The sequence below is a fragment of the Pundamilia nyererei genome, unplaced genomic scaffold (genome assembly GCF_000239375.1).
Source record: "Pundamilia nyererei isolate P.nyererei 1_Seehausen unplaced genomic scaffold, PunNye1.0 scaffold00004, whole genome shotgun sequence".
Lineage (NCBI taxonomy): Eukaryota > Metazoa > Chordata > Actinopteri > Cichliformes > Cichlidae > Pundamilia > Pundamilia nyererei.
Window position 1 is genome coordinate 5,518,879 of NW_005187405.1, and position 20,119 is coordinate 5,538,997.

At 41.7% G+C, this 20,119-nt stretch overlaps 1 protein-coding gene across 4 annotated transcripts in view; it reads right to left on the reverse strand.

Annotated features, from left to right (window-relative positions):
- Positions 1 to 383: 383 nt before the first annotated feature.
- The window catches only part of kif1ab (kinesin family member 1Ab), a 24,655-nt gene continuing 4,919 nt past the window's right edge, over positions 384 to 20,119 (reverse strand). The window contains exons 3-49 of one of the 4 annotated variants that reach the window (XM_005721317.2): positions 19,678 to 19,751; positions 19,266 to 19,445; positions 19,077 to 19,145; positions 18,643 to 18,821; positions 18,449 to 18,560; positions 18,078 to 18,155; positions 17,542 to 17,607; positions 17,430 to 17,447; positions 17,266 to 17,344; positions 17,095 to 17,173; positions 16,616 to 16,758; positions 16,407 to 16,445; positions 15,150 to 15,280; positions 14,875 to 14,954; positions 13,949 to 14,024; positions 13,766 to 13,845; positions 13,565 to 13,671; positions 13,399 to 13,482; positions 13,084 to 13,264; positions 12,924 to 12,996; positions 12,728 to 12,818; positions 12,492 to 12,640; positions 11,898 to 12,076; positions 11,579 to 11,716; positions 11,377 to 11,495; positions 11,182 to 11,267; positions 10,912 to 11,047; positions 10,591 to 10,774; positions 10,167 to 10,257; positions 9,897 to 10,015; positions 9,756 to 9,811; positions 9,406 to 9,514; positions 9,225 to 9,291; positions 9,044 to 9,128; positions 8,840 to 8,945; positions 8,695 to 8,718; positions 8,470 to 8,584; positions 8,252 to 8,385; positions 7,886 to 7,947; positions 7,646 to 7,791; positions 6,332 to 6,520; positions 6,132 to 6,203; positions 5,356 to 5,465; positions 4,614 to 4,733; positions 4,290 to 4,482; positions 4,065 to 4,183; positions 384 to 3,808 (exon numbers count right to left, since the gene is read on the reverse strand). In XM_005721317.2, coding sequence (XP_005721374.1) covers positions 3,751 to 3,808; positions 4,065 to 4,183; positions 4,290 to 4,482; positions 4,614 to 4,733; positions 5,356 to 5,465; positions 6,132 to 6,203; positions 6,332 to 6,520; positions 7,646 to 7,791; positions 7,886 to 7,947; positions 8,252 to 8,385; positions 8,470 to 8,584; positions 8,695 to 8,718; positions 8,840 to 8,945; positions 9,044 to 9,128; positions 9,225 to 9,291; positions 9,406 to 9,514; positions 9,756 to 9,811; positions 9,897 to 10,015; positions 10,167 to 10,257; positions 10,591 to 10,774; positions 10,912 to 11,047; positions 11,182 to 11,267; positions 11,377 to 11,495; positions 11,579 to 11,716; positions 11,898 to 12,076; positions 12,492 to 12,640; positions 12,728 to 12,818; positions 12,924 to 12,996; positions 13,084 to 13,264; positions 13,399 to 13,482; positions 13,565 to 13,671; positions 13,766 to 13,845; positions 13,949 to 14,024; positions 14,875 to 14,954; positions 15,150 to 15,280; positions 16,407 to 16,445; positions 16,616 to 16,758; positions 17,095 to 17,173; positions 17,266 to 17,344; positions 17,430 to 17,447; positions 17,542 to 17,607; positions 18,078 to 18,155; positions 18,449 to 18,560; positions 18,643 to 18,821; positions 19,077 to 19,145; positions 19,266 to 19,445; positions 19,678 to 19,751 — 4,985 coding nt within the window. In that variant the 3' untranslated portion in view covers positions 384 to 3,750. Of the gene's footprint in view, positions 3,809 to 4,064; positions 4,184 to 4,289; positions 4,483 to 4,613; positions 4,734 to 5,355; positions 5,466 to 6,131; positions 6,204 to 6,331; positions 6,521 to 7,645; positions 7,792 to 7,885; positions 7,948 to 8,251; positions 8,386 to 8,469; positions 8,585 to 8,694; positions 8,719 to 8,839; positions 8,946 to 9,043; positions 9,129 to 9,224; positions 9,292 to 9,405; positions 9,515 to 9,755; positions 9,812 to 9,896; positions 10,016 to 10,166; positions 10,258 to 10,590; positions 10,775 to 10,911; positions 11,048 to 11,181; positions 11,268 to 11,376; positions 11,496 to 11,578; positions 11,717 to 11,897; positions 12,077 to 12,491; positions 12,641 to 12,727; positions 12,819 to 12,923; positions 12,997 to 13,083; positions 13,265 to 13,398; positions 13,483 to 13,564; positions 13,672 to 13,765; positions 13,846 to 13,948; positions 14,025 to 14,874; positions 14,955 to 15,149; positions 15,350 to 16,406; positions 16,446 to 16,615; positions 16,759 to 17,094; positions 17,174 to 17,265; positions 17,345 to 17,429; positions 17,448 to 17,541; positions 17,608 to 18,077; positions 18,156 to 18,448; positions 18,561 to 18,642; positions 18,822 to 19,076; positions 19,146 to 19,265; positions 19,446 to 19,677; positions 19,752 to 20,119 lie in introns of all 4 variants that reach the window. The other 3 variants (XM_013912597.1, XM_013912595.1, XM_005721319.2) reach the window with 3 other exon arrangements.

Below are 20,119 nucleotides of genomic sequence, written 5' to 3' on the forward strand. Positions count from 1 at the left end.
GAAAGTCTGGCTACTGAAGCAAAATCAAAAGCAATTAGGGGTGGCTCAAGACTTCTGCATATTACGGTATATCAAAGTTTAAAATCAGTTACCTATTCCTTGTATAAATGTATTTAGTATGAGACCAAGAACTGATAATAATGTCAAATAAATGGAACTGGAAAATAAAAGCTTTGAGAAAAAAACATCTCTTATGTATCCACACGACTTAGTATTAGATAGATGACAGTGAAGTGTTACCACTGTAGTTATGATCTCCTACAGTACACTGTAACCAGATCATCAGGGGACCAAGAATAGATCCCAGGGGAACTCCACACTCAACTATTGATTTAAACTGTGCACGGTAACAATCAAACACACAAGATTCAAATGCCGACACGTTTTTCAACACATTTATTTATTTGCTTGATTCTTTTTTTGACAACTTTTGTTATGTGTCCACAGACATGAGAAAGAACTCCAGAACACTCAAAAGATAAACGTGAGCACTGAGTTTAAGACTTTATCACAGGCTGCGACCTGTTTCTGCTTCTGTCAAGCAACTCCAAGCAAGAGCACAGACTTGGGGTCACGTACCCAGTCCAGGATGACCGTCTTACTCACACTGAGCCGAGAGGTCCGAAACTGCTTCCTGATCCGCACTCTGTACTCTGCAGTGACACTTAACCAAGCAGCAGGTCAATTATTCTTATTCATCATGGTATACAGAGTAAAAGAGAGTTAATATCATCTGTGTAATGAGACCCAAACACAGAAATCTCCATTTATATACAAGACACGAGCCAAGAGGAAGGTTTCCAGTAAATCATTACGGGGATCATGGATGACATACTTTACAAGCAGCACTTTCAGGAGTGGAAAGCTGTTGTCATTAGCAAGCGGTAAGGCAGGAGAGAGGGGAAAGCGGAAGATAAGTGGACCTGCATGCTTTGATCCAGAGTTGTGACAGCTAAAACAGCCAAAGGAAAAGAAAAACAAAACGATCGACTCATGTGCCGTTCAACAATCACTGGCAGGCACACTAAAACTACCTCACAAAGTGTTTCTGACACTCTTCAACTGTTAGGGTTGGAAGCCTTGAAAGTTATGTGCCAGTGTTTGTGTATCGACTACCTTGACGTATATATATATATATATATTTTTTTAAGTCCTCTAGATTTTCTAAATGCTTAATACAAAAATCATATTAAATAAAGATGCTTTGTGCGTAAGTGCATTAATTTTCAAGAACATAATTTATGCTTTGATATTTTACAAATAAAATTTCCATTTGTCTTCTGTACCAGCAGACATGTTCTACCCAACACATTCAACAATAAATAAACTCAATTAACTCTTTGTTTACAGACAAAGTAACATAAAAAAAAACCCCAAAGTGGCAAAAAAAAGCAAAATAAAACTGCAATAAAATGCAAAATTTAACTAGAGTCAGATTTTCTACAAACTTGTACATGATTTAGGCTGTGTTGCTCAACAAGTTGGCTGGCCTGTGGCACACAAAGTCCTAAATTCTGCTTACAGAGTGTAGAAAACTGATCATTAGGATTTAAATGGAAATGAGACAGGCAGACCGGCTGGCTGACCAGGCCTGTGTTGAATGCATTATATGCCTACTCGGTAAATTTGACCCAATGTTGTCACTCTTGCATAACAAGATAAAGATGTTTTAGATTTCAAAGCAACATTATCGATAGATTTTTTTTTAAAAGACCTACAAACCATTCCTTGTCATGACAACATCAAGTCAGTCATGCTTTACCGATGTCCGACACAAGCGTCAGGCTGTCAAATACCGAGCAGCTACGGTACAAAAGCTGGCAGGGAGACTGCTGTCAAAGGAAACATTTACAGTCTGTTACAGGCAATAACTATATGCTATAGAGGATCATTGATAATATTCACTCTCCAAAACATTGATATACATAATGAAAACTTAAAAAACAAAGATTAATAGCATTTACTATAACTTTACATAAAAGCTAATCATGAATGCATGTGAGTAACTTTATTTAGCATTAATGCTAAAGACAAGGATCAAGGAGAGAAAGAAAAGAGAGGTGAAGAAAGGGAGGCACTATCTGGTGCTAGGACAACGCTCTCGTCCACTTGAAGCAACCGCCCTAAAAAGACTGAAGGTCCACGGTCGATTATAACTTTGTCCTTTCTATTGAGCTACAAGAGGAGTCTTCACAAGTCAGCTTATCGAACGGAGCAACTCTGCTGATCCATAAAAATAAAAATGACAACCACACACAGTACAGTTGTCCTCCCAATTAGATCAAATCTGGTGCGACTCATTGGTTAAAAGAATAGTGTAACCTTTTGGGAAATTCACCTTTTTTGCCAGAAATGTGGATTTATTGTGTGAAAACTGATTAACTCAAGCAACAAAATCACCTACTAGCACTTCTAAAGCTCACTAATTTGCGTTTTACTCCATGATGCTTGCAGCTCTTTATGCAAGATTTAGTCACCCATTAAACGAGTCCTATTTAGTTCGCTTCAGACGTGCTATTTTCCCTTTTTGTTAACGGCCACAGCCAAACTTTCTGTTTCCTACCTTTTTGCCAAGCTAGGCTAAAAAAATCTGCTGGCTTCAGGATCATAAGTGCGCTTTTTGTCTTCTCATCTAAGTCTCAGCAGGAAAAGTATTTTCCCAAAGTGTCAAACTATTCATTTAAAATCCCACTAAAATAAAATAAAATAAAAAAACTATCTTTGCACACAAATGCACAGTAAGTGAAACGATTACAAAAAGCAAAAGAACGCTTTGGTTAAAATAACAGAGTAAATGGTACGAGACATTAACTCAATAAAGTGCCATGCAACAAAACTGTCAGTGGTCCTGTCACAATAAAATACAGTGCAGCTTCAACAGCAACATTAAACATTTTCCTTCAGGGTTATACCTGCAAGGGGTTATGTAGAAAAAACAATATAAATAATAATAAAGGAAGGACGAAGCACATATCAATAACAAGGCGAGGACACGTATTATCTCTACTGAACGGGCCGTCCTAATCTAGCAAACGATCTCGTGTTTTCATAGAACCAGATCTTAAAAAAAGACACAGAAACAACAGCTTGGATCCCCCCTCATGCTACTTCAAGGTTAAAATGATGAGCAACAGCAATGATGAATCTCTGCTATCTGAAACCTCTTCAGTGAAACAAATACTCTATGCTGCAGAGCACCAAGCCAATGTACATTATTATGTACATTATATGTATGAAGGATGGATATGGAGCTATCATCGCTGCACTTAACACACCTACACAGAGAAAACATCCAATAAGATGTTTTTACCCCTCCCCTCACTTGATGCCGTTAATGGTTGATGTTCAATGTCTGCTTCACAGCTGAGACTTATGTCTTTGCTGGAAACTGGCAGCCTCACAGATGACACATCTACAGGAAACATGAAACCTAATCTGAACTAGTCCCAGCGCCCAGCAGAGGTAAGTTATGTAACGGGTTTTGGGTGGTTAGATTTTCTTAGGAATTCTTCTACAGGTCGGAAGGGAGCACACCATGCAGGGTTAGTGTGGTGGTGATGGCAAATAATGCTTTTGTCGGCTTTGTGGATGAGCGAGTGAGTGACAGGGGCGGTCATCACATAGAGGGATATTTAAATGGTTCTATGTGTAAGTTTGCTATATGGTCTATGCTCGATTAAGCAGGATGTTGAGCTGAGCTTTTAGATTGTATTGTTTTGTTCGCTGTTTTTCGCCAGGCCCCTTCAACTCTCACATCCGCTGAGCCGATGGGTACGACTGGACCGACTTTCTTCTGGAGAGCTTTGACCTGACAGAAGGAGAGTAAGAATATGTTAGGCAGGAAAGATAAATAAAGGGAAAAATAGCATCTAATAAGCAATTATAATAATAGGTTTCATTTTTAGGGGATAAGTGACCATTTCCTGAAAAAAACAGAATAATTAAAATGTCAAAACTTTGTGTGGGTGTTTGGAGGTGGACAAAATATAAACTCTGGGTCTCTTTTCACTCATAGTAAACTACAGTAAACTATTTGTATGCTTCACAGATTCTCCACCACTCACCTGATGGTGCCTGCTAACAGAGGGTTAAAAGCATACAGCCAGTCATGCATCTCTTTGTCATTGGCTGCCTGCAGCAGAATCCCACGATGCTCGGTGCACACAGCAAACGTGTTGGGAGTCTGAAGACAGGAAATACTCCGGGATTACTAAACCTCATTCAGATTTATCGGTTAAATGGTCATATGTCTTTTCTGCAGTGAGTTTCACGACTGAAGTGAAGCATACCCGCAGTAACGTCTGTTTGTCTTCACTGTATTCCACCTTTGCAGATGACAGGTTGATGATGGCTCTCTCGACGCTGTCCCTCTCGCTGCGGTACAGGTACACATAGGGCCGGCGCACCACCACGAAACGCCTCACCCAGCCGCTGGTGTGAGGCTCCAGGAAGTGCAAATAGCCCTTCTTTGACACAATAGGGCTGCGCATGTTGAAAGAAATACAAAATGAATAACTGGCCTACGATTTGAATACTAAGGAAAATAATCCAGAGGATCTCCTAACATGTGATTGCAGCTGGTGGTGCATTAAACGTATCAAGTGTGATCTGACCTGACACGAATCTCCTGTATGTCGGGAACAAAGGTGCATCCTCTGAGGACTTTCTTTCTGTCCACGGGGCTGTACGGATCTAGGTCCGGTGTGGATGCTCCAGAACTGGGATCAGTGTGTCTAGACAACGCAAACATGTTCACACTGCATCAAAAAGGGAGCAACGGTCAAGACACAAAAGAAAACATTTCAAGCCCCTTTTCTTAGTTCTGATTTAAAACACATTTGCAATGTGTAACAAAACAACAAGGTGTATCTCTGTAAGCAGGTTACTTCCTATGAAAATCTACAGGGCGGCTTTTGTGCACTTTTCTGACAGTTGAGAATGAATTACAAAGCTGAACTTCAAAAAATTTCCCCTCCCTGAAAAAAACGTAACCTAAAGAGCAGTCGAACAGGTATACCTAGCAAAGTGGCCAGTGTGTGTACGTACCTTCTTCTGAATTCTAATTATTACAGTGCAGTAATTATTTTGCATAGTTGTGCTAAATGTTGTGACTGGTGAAAAAACAGAAAAAAGTCTTCTGTGGTGTTTTCATCACCTGCCATTCGTAATCTAAGAGCCTACACTGAAAAAACTGAGGACATAAATGTTTCTAAAAAACAAATTCTGCACATTATAGAAAATACAACAGCATTTTGTTTTTACTGATACTACCTGGCCCCACATGAGACTTACTGCTCACTGAACAAAGCACCAAAAAGCGAGTAAGATGTATTCAAAATGACATTTTTTCCTCACCTGATGTCATAATGTCCCTCCACCAGTGAGGGGCAGGTCGAGGACGGGGTGAGCGTGCTCAGTGTAGAAGAGGATGACTCCCTCATCAGAGACGCAGACATCTCAGAAAGCTAAAACGCACACATGTGCAAGCACGCACACACAGAAACCAGAGCAACAGCAAGGACACGCAAGACAAGAAGAGAGACAAACAAAGACAAAACAATCCAGCAAACAATTAAGCACAAACGACACAGACATGCATTCAGAGAACAGCTTGATCAGTTTGTCATCTTCTAGCAATGTACTACAGAAGCAGCACTGTGGTACAAATCCTCGGTATGTCTAAGAGCCCCTCGCTGATGTTAAAGAGGACATGCAGGAGAGTTATTAAGTAAGTGGAAGCCTCACAGTGTCTAAGAAGAAGGGACAGTGAGGGGTGAGGAAAGTAGGAGGGGATGCATGGTGTAAAAGAGTAATCAGTAGACCTGAGTCAGTACTGAAAGAAATGGTTGTCATATTAGGCATGTTTTATCCAGCAACTATCTCTGAGTAATGTTTAAGCCAGGTTAAACATTACATCTGGTTATAGAGACAGAGGAGAAGTGAAAAGTATGAAATTCTTTGCAACAAGGAAGCGTGAAGTGTTTAAAAAACATGAAAGAATGAGAACAGATGTAGCAGAGGGAGTGACTGGAAAGAAGGACTGCGGGGCTTAAATATTTAGTGAAGGCTGTAAATATTAGGTTCAGAAGGACTAAAGGACTGGGTTATAGAGGGCCTAGGCTGGGGCTCACCTTGCTCTCACTGGCACTGCTGCTCACCTGGCTGTACTCCCTGTTGAAGGTGTGCATCAGCAGACGCAGACACTGGAAAGTGAAAAATATAAAAAAAAATTAAAAGCATGAAGCTGAATGAAGCTGTGTGTAAAAATAGAAAGAAAATAAATCTCTAATAAACCGAGGTGTAAAATAGAGATGAGGGGAGCAGCAGTCACCTTAGCAGCCAGCTCCCTCTGCCTCTGGTTGGGGCTGTCGGGGGCGGGGCTGCTGCTGGGGCTGTGGCTGAGGACGGGACTCTTTGCAAAGTCGATGATGTCGCCATTTTTGTAGAGTGCATCCTGTCCCGCATGCAGAGTCGCCTCCAGCTTCTCCCTCAGCAGCAAATAGTGCCTGGTCTTTTCCACCTTTAGAAGAAAGTAAGGGAATTTCACTTGAAAGACAAAGTCCAACAGGAGTTTATTTAGCACATGTCAAGTAGGCAGTCGTTTCACTAATCTTCAGGAATAATTCTCCAGGCTTCTTGAAGGATATTCAAAGCTCTTCTTTGGATGTTGGCTGGCTCTTGCTCTATTGTCAAGATGATCCCCTTCAATAACATTGAGGTCTGGGATCTATCCTGTGCTGAATGATGAAACTGTTGCCAATCAGATGGTATTGCATGGTGGATGAAAATCTGATGGTGCTTCTCTGAGTTCATAATTCCATCAGTTTTAACAAGATCTCCAACACCACTGGATGAGATTCAGCACCAAACAATGACAGAGCCTCCACTGTGTTTTACAGATGGCTGTAGACACTCAGTGTTGTCCCTCTCTCCTGATCTCCTGCACACATTTTGACGACAACTTGAACCACAAATGTCTAATCTGGATTCATCGCTCTACGAGATCTGTTACCAGATTTCCCTTCGTTAAGAATGGTTTTGCTGTTTTTTTTCATATTTCATAAGGGCATGACTTTCTTACTTTCATTGTTCATCTGCTGTAGATAGTTTTTATGCCTGACATTTCTTTTTTTTCCTGGCCTCCACATGTCCAGTTTCCTCAAAATGTTTTACGGGCACACTGCACACAACCCAAGTTTTACTGTGGCCCCCTGGAATTCATCTTATTGGTGCAAAATACAACTTCATACCTGTGAAACCATGTTATCTTTGGGATTTTTCTTGCTATCAACTAAAGAGATGGGAACAAATGAAGTGCTTCTGTTACTGGCTGCTAGTAACAAAATGCCTAAAGACACAAATATTATAATTATTTCTTTCCTAAGTTGTCTAATATATGTAAACACCGGTTTATCACTTGGGTTAGTTGCTTTTTATGCTTGAATGATTCATAGTTCCGGGTTAAGAGTCTTAAAAAACGAAACAAAAAAAACCCACTCCAGTCACAATGATGAGGTACCAGGACTGGACTGATAAAGAGTGCAAAAGCATCCAATGTCCAAAGAAAAACCCAAGATATAAGAGACTATTATGATGTAAGCACTGTAAAAATAAACTATAATATAATTCCAATAATTCCACTGACCTCCTGCAGTAAGCTAAGTTTCTCCAGCTCCCACTGGTGGTCGAGGATGAGGCTGTCACTGCGGGGCCTCCATCCAGCCAGGTTCTCCTCGCCTCTCACGTAAGCCACCGAGGTGTCCAGCACGCGCCTGCGACGACGCTGCATGCCTGACAAAGGGGAACAGAAGCATTTAGAACGACAAAGGACAAACAAACGTTTTTGCCATTTTCATTTATTATTGATTTTTATTTTATTCTGCACCTGGACTTCCGTTGTCAGCCACGTGGCAGAGAGTGATTTCATAGACTCCAGTGACACGGTTACTGAGGAGAGAAAGCAGAGCAGGTTGTCGTAAACTTAAATCTTAAACTCTGAAGCATGCATCAACCTAGAACTTTGATCTGAAATGGTGCCAAACCAGTGAAACTACATGATAAATGTGTAATCACAGCCTCCCAACTTTCTATTAAAAAATAGAAAGTTTTCATTAAGTCACAGAAAATATCCTTTTTTTTTTTTTTTAAAGCTGTACAGTGGGCTGGATTGGAGTCTTGACCAGACCATTTTTGGCCCCCCATCCTTATGTTTGACGTTTGACAGCCCTAGTTAAAATCCTTAATCCAGTACCTCTCAGAGGGCCGTAGGCAGCCGGTGCTGAAGAGGTTTCTGATGGAGCGGGATGCCGGCAGCTTTGTGTCACGGGAGTAAAACACCATGCAGAAGTCTTTGGTGATAACTGTCGGCTGAGTACAGTTCTCCATCTAGCCCAAATATAGAAAACATTAATAAAGTAAAGTAAAAAAAAATTTTTAATTTTGCAGAACAATGCACGAACACTCTCCCACCTCTAGATAAGTAGAGAGGGTGATGTAGATCTTCTCCCCATAGGGTGTGACTCTGTTCAGAAGCAGAGAGTTGTGCATGGAGCTGTCCCATGCGGCCTCGAATCGGTAGAAAGTTCTACAGAGAGGAAAAACAGCATCTAGCCTTTCATTGCATGAAAAGCTTAAGGAACAAATGGACGTTGTTGCATGTTGTTTTTAAGAAACAAAGATGGAAAAACATGGTACCTGTGATCAACTCCCAGAGAGACACTGCGATTAACAAAGAGAAATAAGGTGAGTTATGAACCTTTCTCTCCAGCTTTCAACAGTTTCAACTCAGCAAACAAAGAGAAAAATGCTTTGAAGGAAGACTGGAAAAACAAATTCCTACTTGTCATCATGTTTTGGCCAGACGTATCCAGAGGTCAGGATGTTGAGGGAAAGGATGTTGGGGTCTATGATGGTCTCATCAGCCTCGGGCGTGTTTCGAATACGACCTGCGGGCAAACAAGTGACAATGAGACTGGTCATTTTTTTGATTTTTGAGCTCTTCCTGCAAAAATCTGACAAACGTGGCCATGTATATCGTACTCACCAATAACGAGCTCCTTCACTTCTTTCCACTCAATATCATTTCCTGTTTCGTGAGCAATTGTGACTCTGATCCTCCTCTGAATGCCCTGTGGAGTCGCAAGAAGATGAGGAGCGGATTTAGTATCTCAGTGGTTAAAATGAAGAACTTAGCAGTGTGACAGCAGAGGTAAACACGGTCAGACCTGATGTAAAAGGAACGTCCCATGGCAGGGCATCCCACCTCTGTGGTCAACAACAGCCGGGATATAACTGGAGGCAGAGGGATAATCCATTTTTAGACACGTATTATAACATTATAACAAGTGCATGTGTATGCTTTCCCTTTTGCATATTTAAGCAGCAACAGGAACAGACTGGACTCACTCTCCGTTAGCTTCCAGCTCGCAGATCTCAAAGAAGACCATGAGATCGTATTTGGCGTGACAGGGTCCCGCAGTGGAGCGAGTCAGAGTGTTGAGCTTGGTGGCAGGCACTGGATGAATGAAGAGGATGCAGATTCATTCATTTATTGCTAAGAATATTAAATCAAGCACACACGGAAATCATCGATAGATGATTGAATTAAATAATTATCTCATTAAAATGGAAACAGGCAGAATCAGAGGAGCCTGCAGAGCACTCATTCATTCATTCATTTATTAATTTCCCCTTTTTTTGATCATTAGATTAATGTATAGAAGTTAGATTGTGGTGGCTGAAATGTCATTGCTAACCTGGTTTGGATAACGGCATTACCCGAGGGAACTGCCTCCTGGAAGGTCTCAGTGGGCTGAAAAAACCCCAACATGAAACTGTGAGAAAAACTTTTTTTCCATCAAATTATCTCAAGTCACCCAGTCAGATTTCTTCCTGACCTGATTAAATCTTTGCAGAGTGGAGGGAACGGCTGTTTCTGATAGTGTCCAAACACCTCAAAGACGATGGGCTGAGTCTTGATGTACTCCGTGAAGGACTTGGTCACCTCCACTGTGATCTATCGGAGGCAGAGAGAAAAATACTCGAATGAACCCTTGAGAAAGCTGTTTGTAGAAATGGACTGCTAACATAATATGTCAAATAACAAGAGGAAGTGAACAGTAGGTAATCAGTTGTCTTTGTTAATATAAGCGTTTAATGCTGCTTACATTTTGGACATGGTAGAAGCCCAGTGGCGGCCCTCTGCCGGTATTTTTCAGCGGCTCAGTGGAGAAAGCTTCGTCATGACGGTGGATGAAGCTGAAAACAGTGAAGTCATTTCATCAGCTGACCTGCCTTTTTGTTTTTCCTACACATTATATCACCCAAAGCATCTGGCTAACAACAGCACAGATTATTTCACTGTCAGCTTCTCAAATTACAAAGACTTTAATCCGTAAATTAGAAAATACATTAAGTTTGATTAGAGTTTAACCATTAATTCATGTGACCTGTAAGGTAAAATTTGTAAAATCTTTGTATATAATTGCATAAAGACAAAAGAGAGAACTAGGAGAGGCATTCAGCGAGAACTGTTAAATGAAATTCACATCAGGTAGACGATGTTACTCCAGGAACTTTGCTTTAACTTACTTGAACTGGCAGAAGATGTCGGCGTACTCTGCAGAGATGCTCGAGGCCTGTAAGACGGTAACTCTGAAGGTGAAAGTGCTGCCGATCTTGAGGTGGGACAGCGCTTTCTCTGGAGACAGGTCCAGAGGAAGATCCAGACCCAGACCTAAACTCTTTACTGGGCTTAGAGGAGCATCCAGTGTGGCTGCGTGGCACAGAAGAAGCTGAGACTCAGAAACGCATTGACATTTTGACATTAGATGTGCCAGCTAGGAAATATATTTCCGTTCATGAGGTATTTCTAGTAAGACCACCATGTCCCTGTCGTCGCCCTCCCCTCACCTTCACAGGTGTTGTTGTTAACTTCATCTGCAGAGATTCCAGTCTCAGCATTTTGTCCTTCTCCCTCCACAATTCGTAGCTCTTCCTGTGAGGTGTTGGAGTGCGACACATTTGCGGGACACGACTCAGTCTGAAACTAAACAGAACATAAAATCATCAGCTTTTGCCTCTTTTTACAAGCAGAACACTAGAATTTCTTTTTTCAGGCTCCAAATTTCCACTTTAATCTGACAAGAAGGACTCAGCTGCACAACACCAGCCCAGACGTACCTTCTCAAACTGTTTGTCTTCAAAGGAGATCTTGGCGGTGCCTGACTGCCTCACGCCAGAGCCGTAATCAGGCGCCTCCTCATCAGCTAAATAGAGACACAAAAGCACAAACAGTATAGTTAACAAGCATTTCCAGAAACACAAAACAACACAAGAGGACGTGTGCAGCATCTGACAGCAAATTTTTATTTGTACCTGAGATGGCCTGCACTGCCACTCTAAGGAAGCCTTTCACCTCTCCTTTCTCGCTTACAATGGCCACACGATGTACCAGAGGGACCGGATACAGCAGGTTACTCAGATACACAAAAGCCCTGAGGAGGAGGGAAAGTGATGATGGGTTTGTGGGCGTCCTCACTGTGCAGTAAAAGAACTTAAATCTGTGAATGTTACTGACCTGCCGACCAGACGGAACCAGGGGAAGCGGTCGTAGAAGGGGTCGCCTCCTGTCAGGGCGTGGTCACAGTCCTCCACGGCGCTGCTGGGCAGCTCCGCAGCACGATCATACATTTCTCTCATCAGGTCCAGCCTCTGTCTACAAGGGCCAGGAGAAAACAACAGGTCAGTATCTGCTGATATGCAGACATGTGTATCAACTGTCAGCTACTTTGACCGGTGCTTTGAATTAAAAGAACTGCGCTGTTTTCTACAGGGATGACCATTAAATTGTGACCGTGAAACAAGCTTCAAGCCAGACTCTCAAAACCTCTGAGTACCTCAGTTTTTCCAGAGTCCAGTAATGTGTGGCTCCGTTCTTTTGATCTTGCACTTCGACGGCCACTATCGTCCGAGGGAACGGTCGCCTCTCTCTCTCTTTAGCCTCACTGGGAGGCAGCAGGTCAGGGGGCAGCGGAGAATAGAGAGTGTCTGTCAAGAGGACAAACTGGAACTGCACCTGTGAAGAAAACACGAGATTGCATCATAATTTAGACTAGAACAGCAGCTCACAGTTATTTGAGTAATCCAAAACTAAAATGAGAAAATTGAACAGCTGAGAAATTGTAGTATTTGTTCTAAATACTTTAACTGCACATATGACATCTGTCAAAGATCTAAATCCTTCATGTGCCTTTTTTATTAGTTAAAAATAAATAACTAATAATAACAACATGCACAGTAATGTCAATGTCAATGAGTACAAGACACATATTTAAAGTCAGGGAAATAATGAAAAATTCGAGTTTTTCAGACCTCATAGAGCAACGACCTGCATTTTGTTTGTTTACAACAAAATTAACACAATGTGCAATGAAACATAGCACAAAAAATATCATTGCACTGCCAAAGCATATATCTTACAACAATCTAACCTTCTTCTTCAGCTCCACACTGATTGCATTGGCCTCTTTGAGGAAGATGGCGTTGCCCCAGAGCAGATCCCTGAGGGACGTGAACTGATAGAAACGCCACTTTCTGAAAGCCCACAGCGCCAGCTCGGTCTCGCGCTTCGTCCACGGCACTGGAGGGTACACGAGAACTTGATGTGAATAAAATGAAAGTCTGATGCCAAAACGAAAAGAAAAAAAACTTAAAGTGATAGTATCACCTTCCTCTTCAGGCTCCTCCTCTTCCTCAGGTGACTCCAGGTACCGAGAGTCCACCTGTTTCCGAAGGGCCTCCAGTTTACTCTCATAGTCCTGGAAGAAAACATGCAGTACAGATCAAGAGGAGGTGCGGATTTACATAACACCTAGAACTGATTAGTACTTTTTATGATCGATGCCGATCATGCGAGCACCCACCAGCCGCTGTTGTTCCAGCAGGTTGCTGGCTTCCTCTCGTTCTTTGCGGTACTGATCCTCAAGCTCCTGAAGCCTGCAACGTTTCATTTTCATCAACACCAAAGAACTTTCCCAAGACATATATTCATACCATTAAAACAAGTCATGCGACCACACCCACCTCTGCTCCATCTCCTGCTTCATGTCGATGCCTTGTTTCTCCAGCAGCTCTCGCTGAGCAAAGGCCCAGTCGACGGGCTCCACGGGTGTCTCGGCGCACGGCGTCCTCTCCCGCTCCAGACGAGCCTGCTCGGGGTCGTTGAAGCGAAACACGTGGCTCTTGCCCATGATGATGCGATTTCCTTAAAGATGCAGCAGGAAGCATGAATGTTGAAACATTTGACTCAAGCATTAAAAATTACACCGCTGCTTAAATAGACACATATTTCAGGACTTGCCAAATTTATTAGAAAATCAAAGACAATCTAATACTTACCAGACCTCAGGACAATAGGTGAGGTCACTCTCTTGCCATTGACATAAGTCTCTGCTCCCTCACACGGCTCGAGAATGACGCATCCTGTTGCAGAAAAGCGTTAAATGTACGTGTGACTGGAAAGACGGATCTTTTTAGCAGATTTGTTTACAGGGAGAGACTTTACCTTCTCCCTGAGGGCCAGTGGTGCTGCTGAAGGTGCAGTGTTCATCCTTGATAAAATGGCCACTAAGAACAATGTCTTGGCGAGTTTTGGCATTTTCACGGCCAACCCTGAAGGAAGATTAAAAACATATATCGAAATTACTAAAAACTGCACAGTATCCGGATGGATTTCATGTCAAATTGAACTTATAGAACTCTTTACTTGGTTATGCCGTCTTTGATGTAATAGAGCAGACACTCGGACATCAGTGGGTCCTCGTTGAGGTTCACCAGATGAGGCGTCTGAAAGAGAAATATGTTTCAGTGTTTGTGTGAGTTTGGTCTGATCGTTCAAGAGGTTGAGAAGTTGTTTGGCAAGTGCGTCGCACAGACTGAGGACCTGTACCTTTTTGGGGGAGAAGACGCCGACTGTGCCTCCATCTTCTCTCATGGCAACGCCCATCTCAGCCAACAGTGCCTCTCTACAGAGTTAATCAGAGTTGGAGTCAATCCATGAACTCAGATGGAAATTTACAATAATGCTATTTCTTTTTATTTCATTAAACTGACAGCCTATCCATGCAATGCATAATGTTTTGTGTTCCTTATACAAACTGTATAAAATCTCACACTTTTCATGTGCTTCTTTGTTTTTTGTAATCAATGAGTTCCATGATTTGCAAAACTTTGGGTAAAAGCACATCATGTCATGTCTGTAGTCCTCTGTAAAACAATCTGAATTATGCTTGATAATGCTATACAAACACATTTGACTTGTATAAGCACCTCCTTCAGGAACGATGTCAATACAGCCTTAATGTTGGAACTATTTTTCAGTTGTGAGGAAGGACGTTTGGATCACTTGCCAGTGAGAGAAATTCATCCTCAGAGGGATATGAACGGGAAATTTCACTAAAAGCTTTCAGAGATCTCAATCTCATGGTGTAATAATTAGTTTTTCTTTTGTCATATGGCCAAAAACATTGTGAACTTCTATTGAAAATTCCACAATGTATAATAAAAAAGAAATTTAGGCAATTTGATTTGGTAGATATTTACACGAGATGCATTCCCGACACAACAATCTGTGCTGCCTCCTGGCATCAAAACAGAGATTTTTTGCTCATTAGGAAAATGTGTAATTTGCCACACTCATACGCACTGCCGTAACATGTCCTTGAAATAAGTCCAATCAAAAATGGACAATTGATTTTTTACTTGTAGGTGCACTGCCTTGAAAAGCCAGGCAGATACGCAAATGTTAAATTTAATGATAATTTCAGGTGGTTTTGCATTCGTGGATATCAAACAGCATAAAGAGCTTGGACAAACCTCTCCATACGGATGGCCTCAGTACGGCGCAGCTTCTCTTCCCATGTCTCATTGAGCTCTGCGATGATTTTCTCGGTTTCCTGTTGGTGATGGAGAAACAGCCTGCTCTCAAAATGGAAGTATTACCTCTGCTCATTCTCGTATTCATCAAGGAGTCTTCCCACCAAACGCCTAAGCCCCTCTCCTCCCTTCATTCCCACTCACACAACCCAGATCCACTTTTGCTCCGGTGAACTTTTTCTATCTATGCATCGTCATCCCCTATTTTTTCCTACCTTGAGCCTTTCAATGGCTTCCTCACTGGCCGGGCTAAAGATGCGATCGTGGAGGTTGCTGATGGAGCCAGCTCGACTGGATAGGGCTGAGAGCGAGGGTGAGGGGCTCATTCCCGTCATGGCATGGGTCACTGTGGAGAGATCACCCCTTTGATTGACAGCCTGGCGATTATTCACAAAGTTCTTGTAATCGCACAGGTCTGCCAGAAAGAGAGGCGTTGCATGGAAGAAAGCAAGGAAGGAAGGAAGGAAGGAAGGTAGGAGCAGACGCAAGGTATTCAAGGAAAGACATCAAGGATTGAGAGGACCACGCAGGGATACGGATTTAAAAGGAAAAAAAATAAAATAAGGGAACAACAGGGAGGGTAACAAAAAAAGAAGAGAAAGCTCAAATAATGGATCAAAGAAGCAGACGTATTTGCTTTCCAAAGCCATCGCAGAAGGAGAAAAAAAGAGAGCAACTCAAACTGACACGGCATACAATGTCAGAGACTGAATGCTAAATACCAGAGGGATTTTCTTTTCTGACACTGAACTGCACACAAACACACACAACAAGCTCGCAAGCAAGCATGGTTAGGACAAAGTGTACTAAAAAAATAATAGATACATCACTACAATGCATGAGGACCAAATATAGAGTGTTGATTTTTATTTTCGTGAAAGAAGAACTGATGTTTTTAAGCTGTTTAGCACAGCGTTTGTAGCAAAGATCCCGGCGGTGCAGGCCTCTAAGCACCTGACTCAGAGCATCGAATGCAGCAGCTCCACACACAGAGGACCAGACTGCAAAACACAATCTAAAATGGCATCCTCTCAGTCAGTCCTTTCTTCCATGGTCACTAATCTTGTTAAATAACAGCAAGATTCAAGACAACCCTGAATCTGACAGTTTCCGCTGTTCTCCTATCGGCATCTCTTAAACAAAGCATCACTGTGGGGTCACATACTTTTGTGGATAAAAGTATTTCGAAGTTTGGGGAGTAAAAGAAACATGTAACACCATGGAAAAAAGAAAGGAGGCCATTTTTTTCTCTTAGCCAATGGATTACACCTTTAACAAGATTTAACTACAAAGATAATTTTAGTTGTTCTGTAAAGTTCGTTTTATTTTTTTAATCAATTGTGCATCGTCTGACTCCATGTACACTCTCTCAGGATTCTTAGTTTGGTCTCTGGTGTGGTGGAGGAGGAAAGTCGGCTCGGGATTCATTTCTTTTTAGCTGCAAAGCGCAGGCTTGCTACAGTTATACACACATTTCAAACCAGTGATGACAGGACCAGTGCAGCGATACGCTGATAGGACAGAGGAGAGAAGAGACTGTGTGTGAGTGGCGCTCACATCCCAAGTTAATCCTCTGTCTTCAATGTACTGAGAGAAAAAACATAACCTGCACAAAAGCTTTTAACTACCAGCTTCCTGTGCACGTGTGTGCCACGTGTGCGTGAGCTGCTGTGACACTCACTCTCGATGATGTCGCCCAGGCCCTGTGCGTACAACAGGTCTTTGAGACGAGCCACCTCCTCTTTCAGCTCGCGCACCAGCCGGTTGTTGGGGTCCTCGTTGATCACGGCGTTACAGCGGATCTGTTTGGCACGATCGGCGTACCTAAAAGGTGGTCGATAAGTTATCATTCCTCAGCCTCTCTGTACCGAATAACAGTGAGCAGATAATATGAAATATAAGTGAGGATGGTGTCTCACAGCTGGTTGAACAGAAAAATATGTTTGTGAAGTGTCCATCAATGGTTTTACCCGACAGAGCTACATGAACTCCACTTTTCTGCAGATGTATGCAGAGTTTAAAATCTAATCTAATCAGCACTTCTATTTATTTGCTTGACCCTGCAGTATGACAGTGTGACTTTAGCTTTAAAATGCATTTACAGTGAAAAATGTCAAATTTAATGATCCCAAAAACAGAGCTTTAATATATTTTCCTTACCGAAGGGTACTTAGGGTTTCATCATAGTTAATATCAGCAGGGCTAAGGGCAGCCACCATGGCTGTGCGAGAGTTTCCTCCTAAAACAGATACACAAATATATTTCATTAACTAACACAGAAAATCTTTTTCTTATGCTGAAACCTCTTTTTTTCTGGTTGCATTTGCATACCTAAGTTCTCCCTCAGCAGCCATGTGAGCACCGAGTCTCTGTAGGGAATGAAACTCTCCACCTTCTTCTTTTTCTTGTTCTATCAACAAAGGAATCACAATAATATTTGAAGTTTACCCTAAAAAAAGATGCTCCATATACCCTGCGTGCCGCTGTATACTAACCTTGTTTGGTGCAGAGTCCTAAAAAGAGAAGAAGAAACACCAGCATTTGTAATTGAAACACACAAAATAGGATTTTAAAGTAAGATTTTTAGCAAAGTGTAAAAGTTCATACCAGTTCAGCCAGAGCAGAAATCACTTTTCCCAGAGTGGTCAAGGATTTGTTGATATTTGCTCCTTCCTGCAAACACACACACAAAAAATAGAAATCAGCCATTTCATGTATTTTTCCATCTAATCACGAGTACATTTTAGATATATTACTTCAAATAAGCACTAAAACCACCAAAGGGGCTTTTTTACTCATTTGGCATTTTAAAAGTCATGTAACTCAAAAGAAGATGAAATTGATCATTTATACCTGGAAACAATGGCGGAGTAAATTTGACCCCCAAATGAAATCAATGTAAAATGCTGCATTAAACAATGGCAACAGGCTTGGGTGTATAGTAAAATACATTTTAACCTTACAATCTGTAATGAAATACTCAAAATCATTTGTAAAACCATTAAACCCCCTGAAAGGGAATATTAAATACTTATTTTGTCAAATTTTACAAATATTTAGAGAAATTAGATGAAAATGAACAACTTCTTCAAGAAAAGACTTGCTTGCCATTGCATAGCACTGAAACAGCAACATCATCTCACCTTCAGCCTTGTTCCTTTAGCTCCAGTTGAGTCTGCTCTCTCGCTGCCAGCCAAGTCAACCAAACTGATCTTGCTGACCTAAGAAGACAATAATTTTTTTTTTCAAAATAATTCACCCTCTCTGAAAAGGACTAAATATCCACCGCAGCAAACACAATCCACCCGGAGCTTAAAAGGAGAGCTGGCAGTAAAGTGTGGTTTACCAGTCAATACAGAAACACATTCAACAGATAGCAGCACCGCATACGCGGACTCCTAACAGGCCATAAAACGTCATAAAATCATTTCTGCCTCAACTCTCCTTATTGATTTGTTTGTGGTCAGAAGAATGGAAAAATAAAATCTTCGTTTGTGGGTGATTTGCACCGGACCTTCTCTGACGTGTTGTCCGTCTCCATGTCGTGTTTCTTCTGAGTGAAGATAATGTTGAAGACGGCGTGGGAGCGGCTGCTTGTCTCATTCATGTTGGTAGCAGCCACAGTCCTGAAAAAAACAAAAATACATGCTCATGGGTTTTTAAAAATAACAATTATCAAATCTAAACAACTGATCTTAAATTTTTTACCTGGCCTTGTTTCCAGAATCCATCAGGTCCTGGATGTCATTGTAGGAGGTGACGGCTAGCTTTGATAGATCTTCAACATAGGGTCCCATCAGCGGGTGCTCTCTGACACGCAGGTTTCCTTTGTTTTTGGGATTCAGCAGGTCACGCACACGCTCACAGTAGATCTCCATGTAACTCACCTGCAGGGAGAAGAGAAGGCAGTCATAAAAGATGTTTAATGACTAATTAATTCGTTATAATAAGTGACTTGCTGCTACCGGAACAATAAAAGATTAAAAAGGAATGAATTAGCTTCTGACTATCTGATAAAACAACACAATTCCAATATAACCTGCTTCTGTTTCACATGTTTCAGCCAAACTACCTGAAAAAATTTCTTTAAATGCAAACAGGAAAGCCTGCCAAAAGGCATATCAGAGTTTAGCATGACTCACCTCCACTGAGTAGGACATGCTGTTGTCATTATTGCTGTCATTGATCTTGGTGAAAAGGTCCTCGCACAGCTAGAAAACAAAATGCCACTGTCACTTTACAACTTAAGGACTTCAAACTGCTGTGTTGGAGTCAAATCGGCACAAAATTGTCTTTCATTAAACTGTATTTAAAACTGCTTCCTGCTTTACCAGAGGAATGATTCCCTGCTGGTCTTTTTCCTGTCGGCCCATCATGGTGTAGCTTTTGCCTGCACCCGTCTGCCCGTATGCAAATATACACACATTGTAGCCTTCAAAGGCGTGGAGCAGCATCTCCTCTCCGATGTCTCTGTACACCTGCATCTGGGAGGCATAGTTGACGTCCTCAGGCTGCAGACATGGAGATAGCGGAGTGATAACGAAGAGGGGGGGGGTTGAAAATTAGCATTTTTAATAGCATGAATATTCATTATTCTAACACACATTAAATATCAAACAGTGTGCTGCGGGCAAAAAAAAAAAGAAAAGTTAGAGGGATTAGTCACTGGGGACTTGTTTAAGAGCAGAGCCTTCTATATTCTAATGCAGATGTATTTCCTTTGATGAAAGCTGTAAGACTCACCGTGGTGTGTGACCAGTAGGAAAAGTCAAAGTTGAAGCTCTTGTTTTCTTTCGGCTGTTTTGGATTCAAGATTGCTAAAAAGATCAAAACAGATCAGTTAGAAGCATCGAAAGCTGAATTTTCTTCATTCTGTCTTCCTTATCTGGCTTTTTTAGTTTACATACAGTAAGCCAGAAGGAAACTGTGAAAAATTTCATATCTGCTATGAATCTATATCAGTATTTTATCACACAGTCTTTGTGACCGGTTAATTTTGTCGCGTACCCACACTCTGTATGCATGCTGTGTTTAAATGCTCGTGAGTTTGCTTTGATCTTCTTCTTTTATTTCTTTTTATGATTGTTTCCACCCAGAGCAGTGTGTCCAATAATGATCCATCTAATGTTTGTGTGTGTGTGTGTGTGTGTGTGTGTGTGTGTGTGTGTGTGTGTGTGTGTGTGTG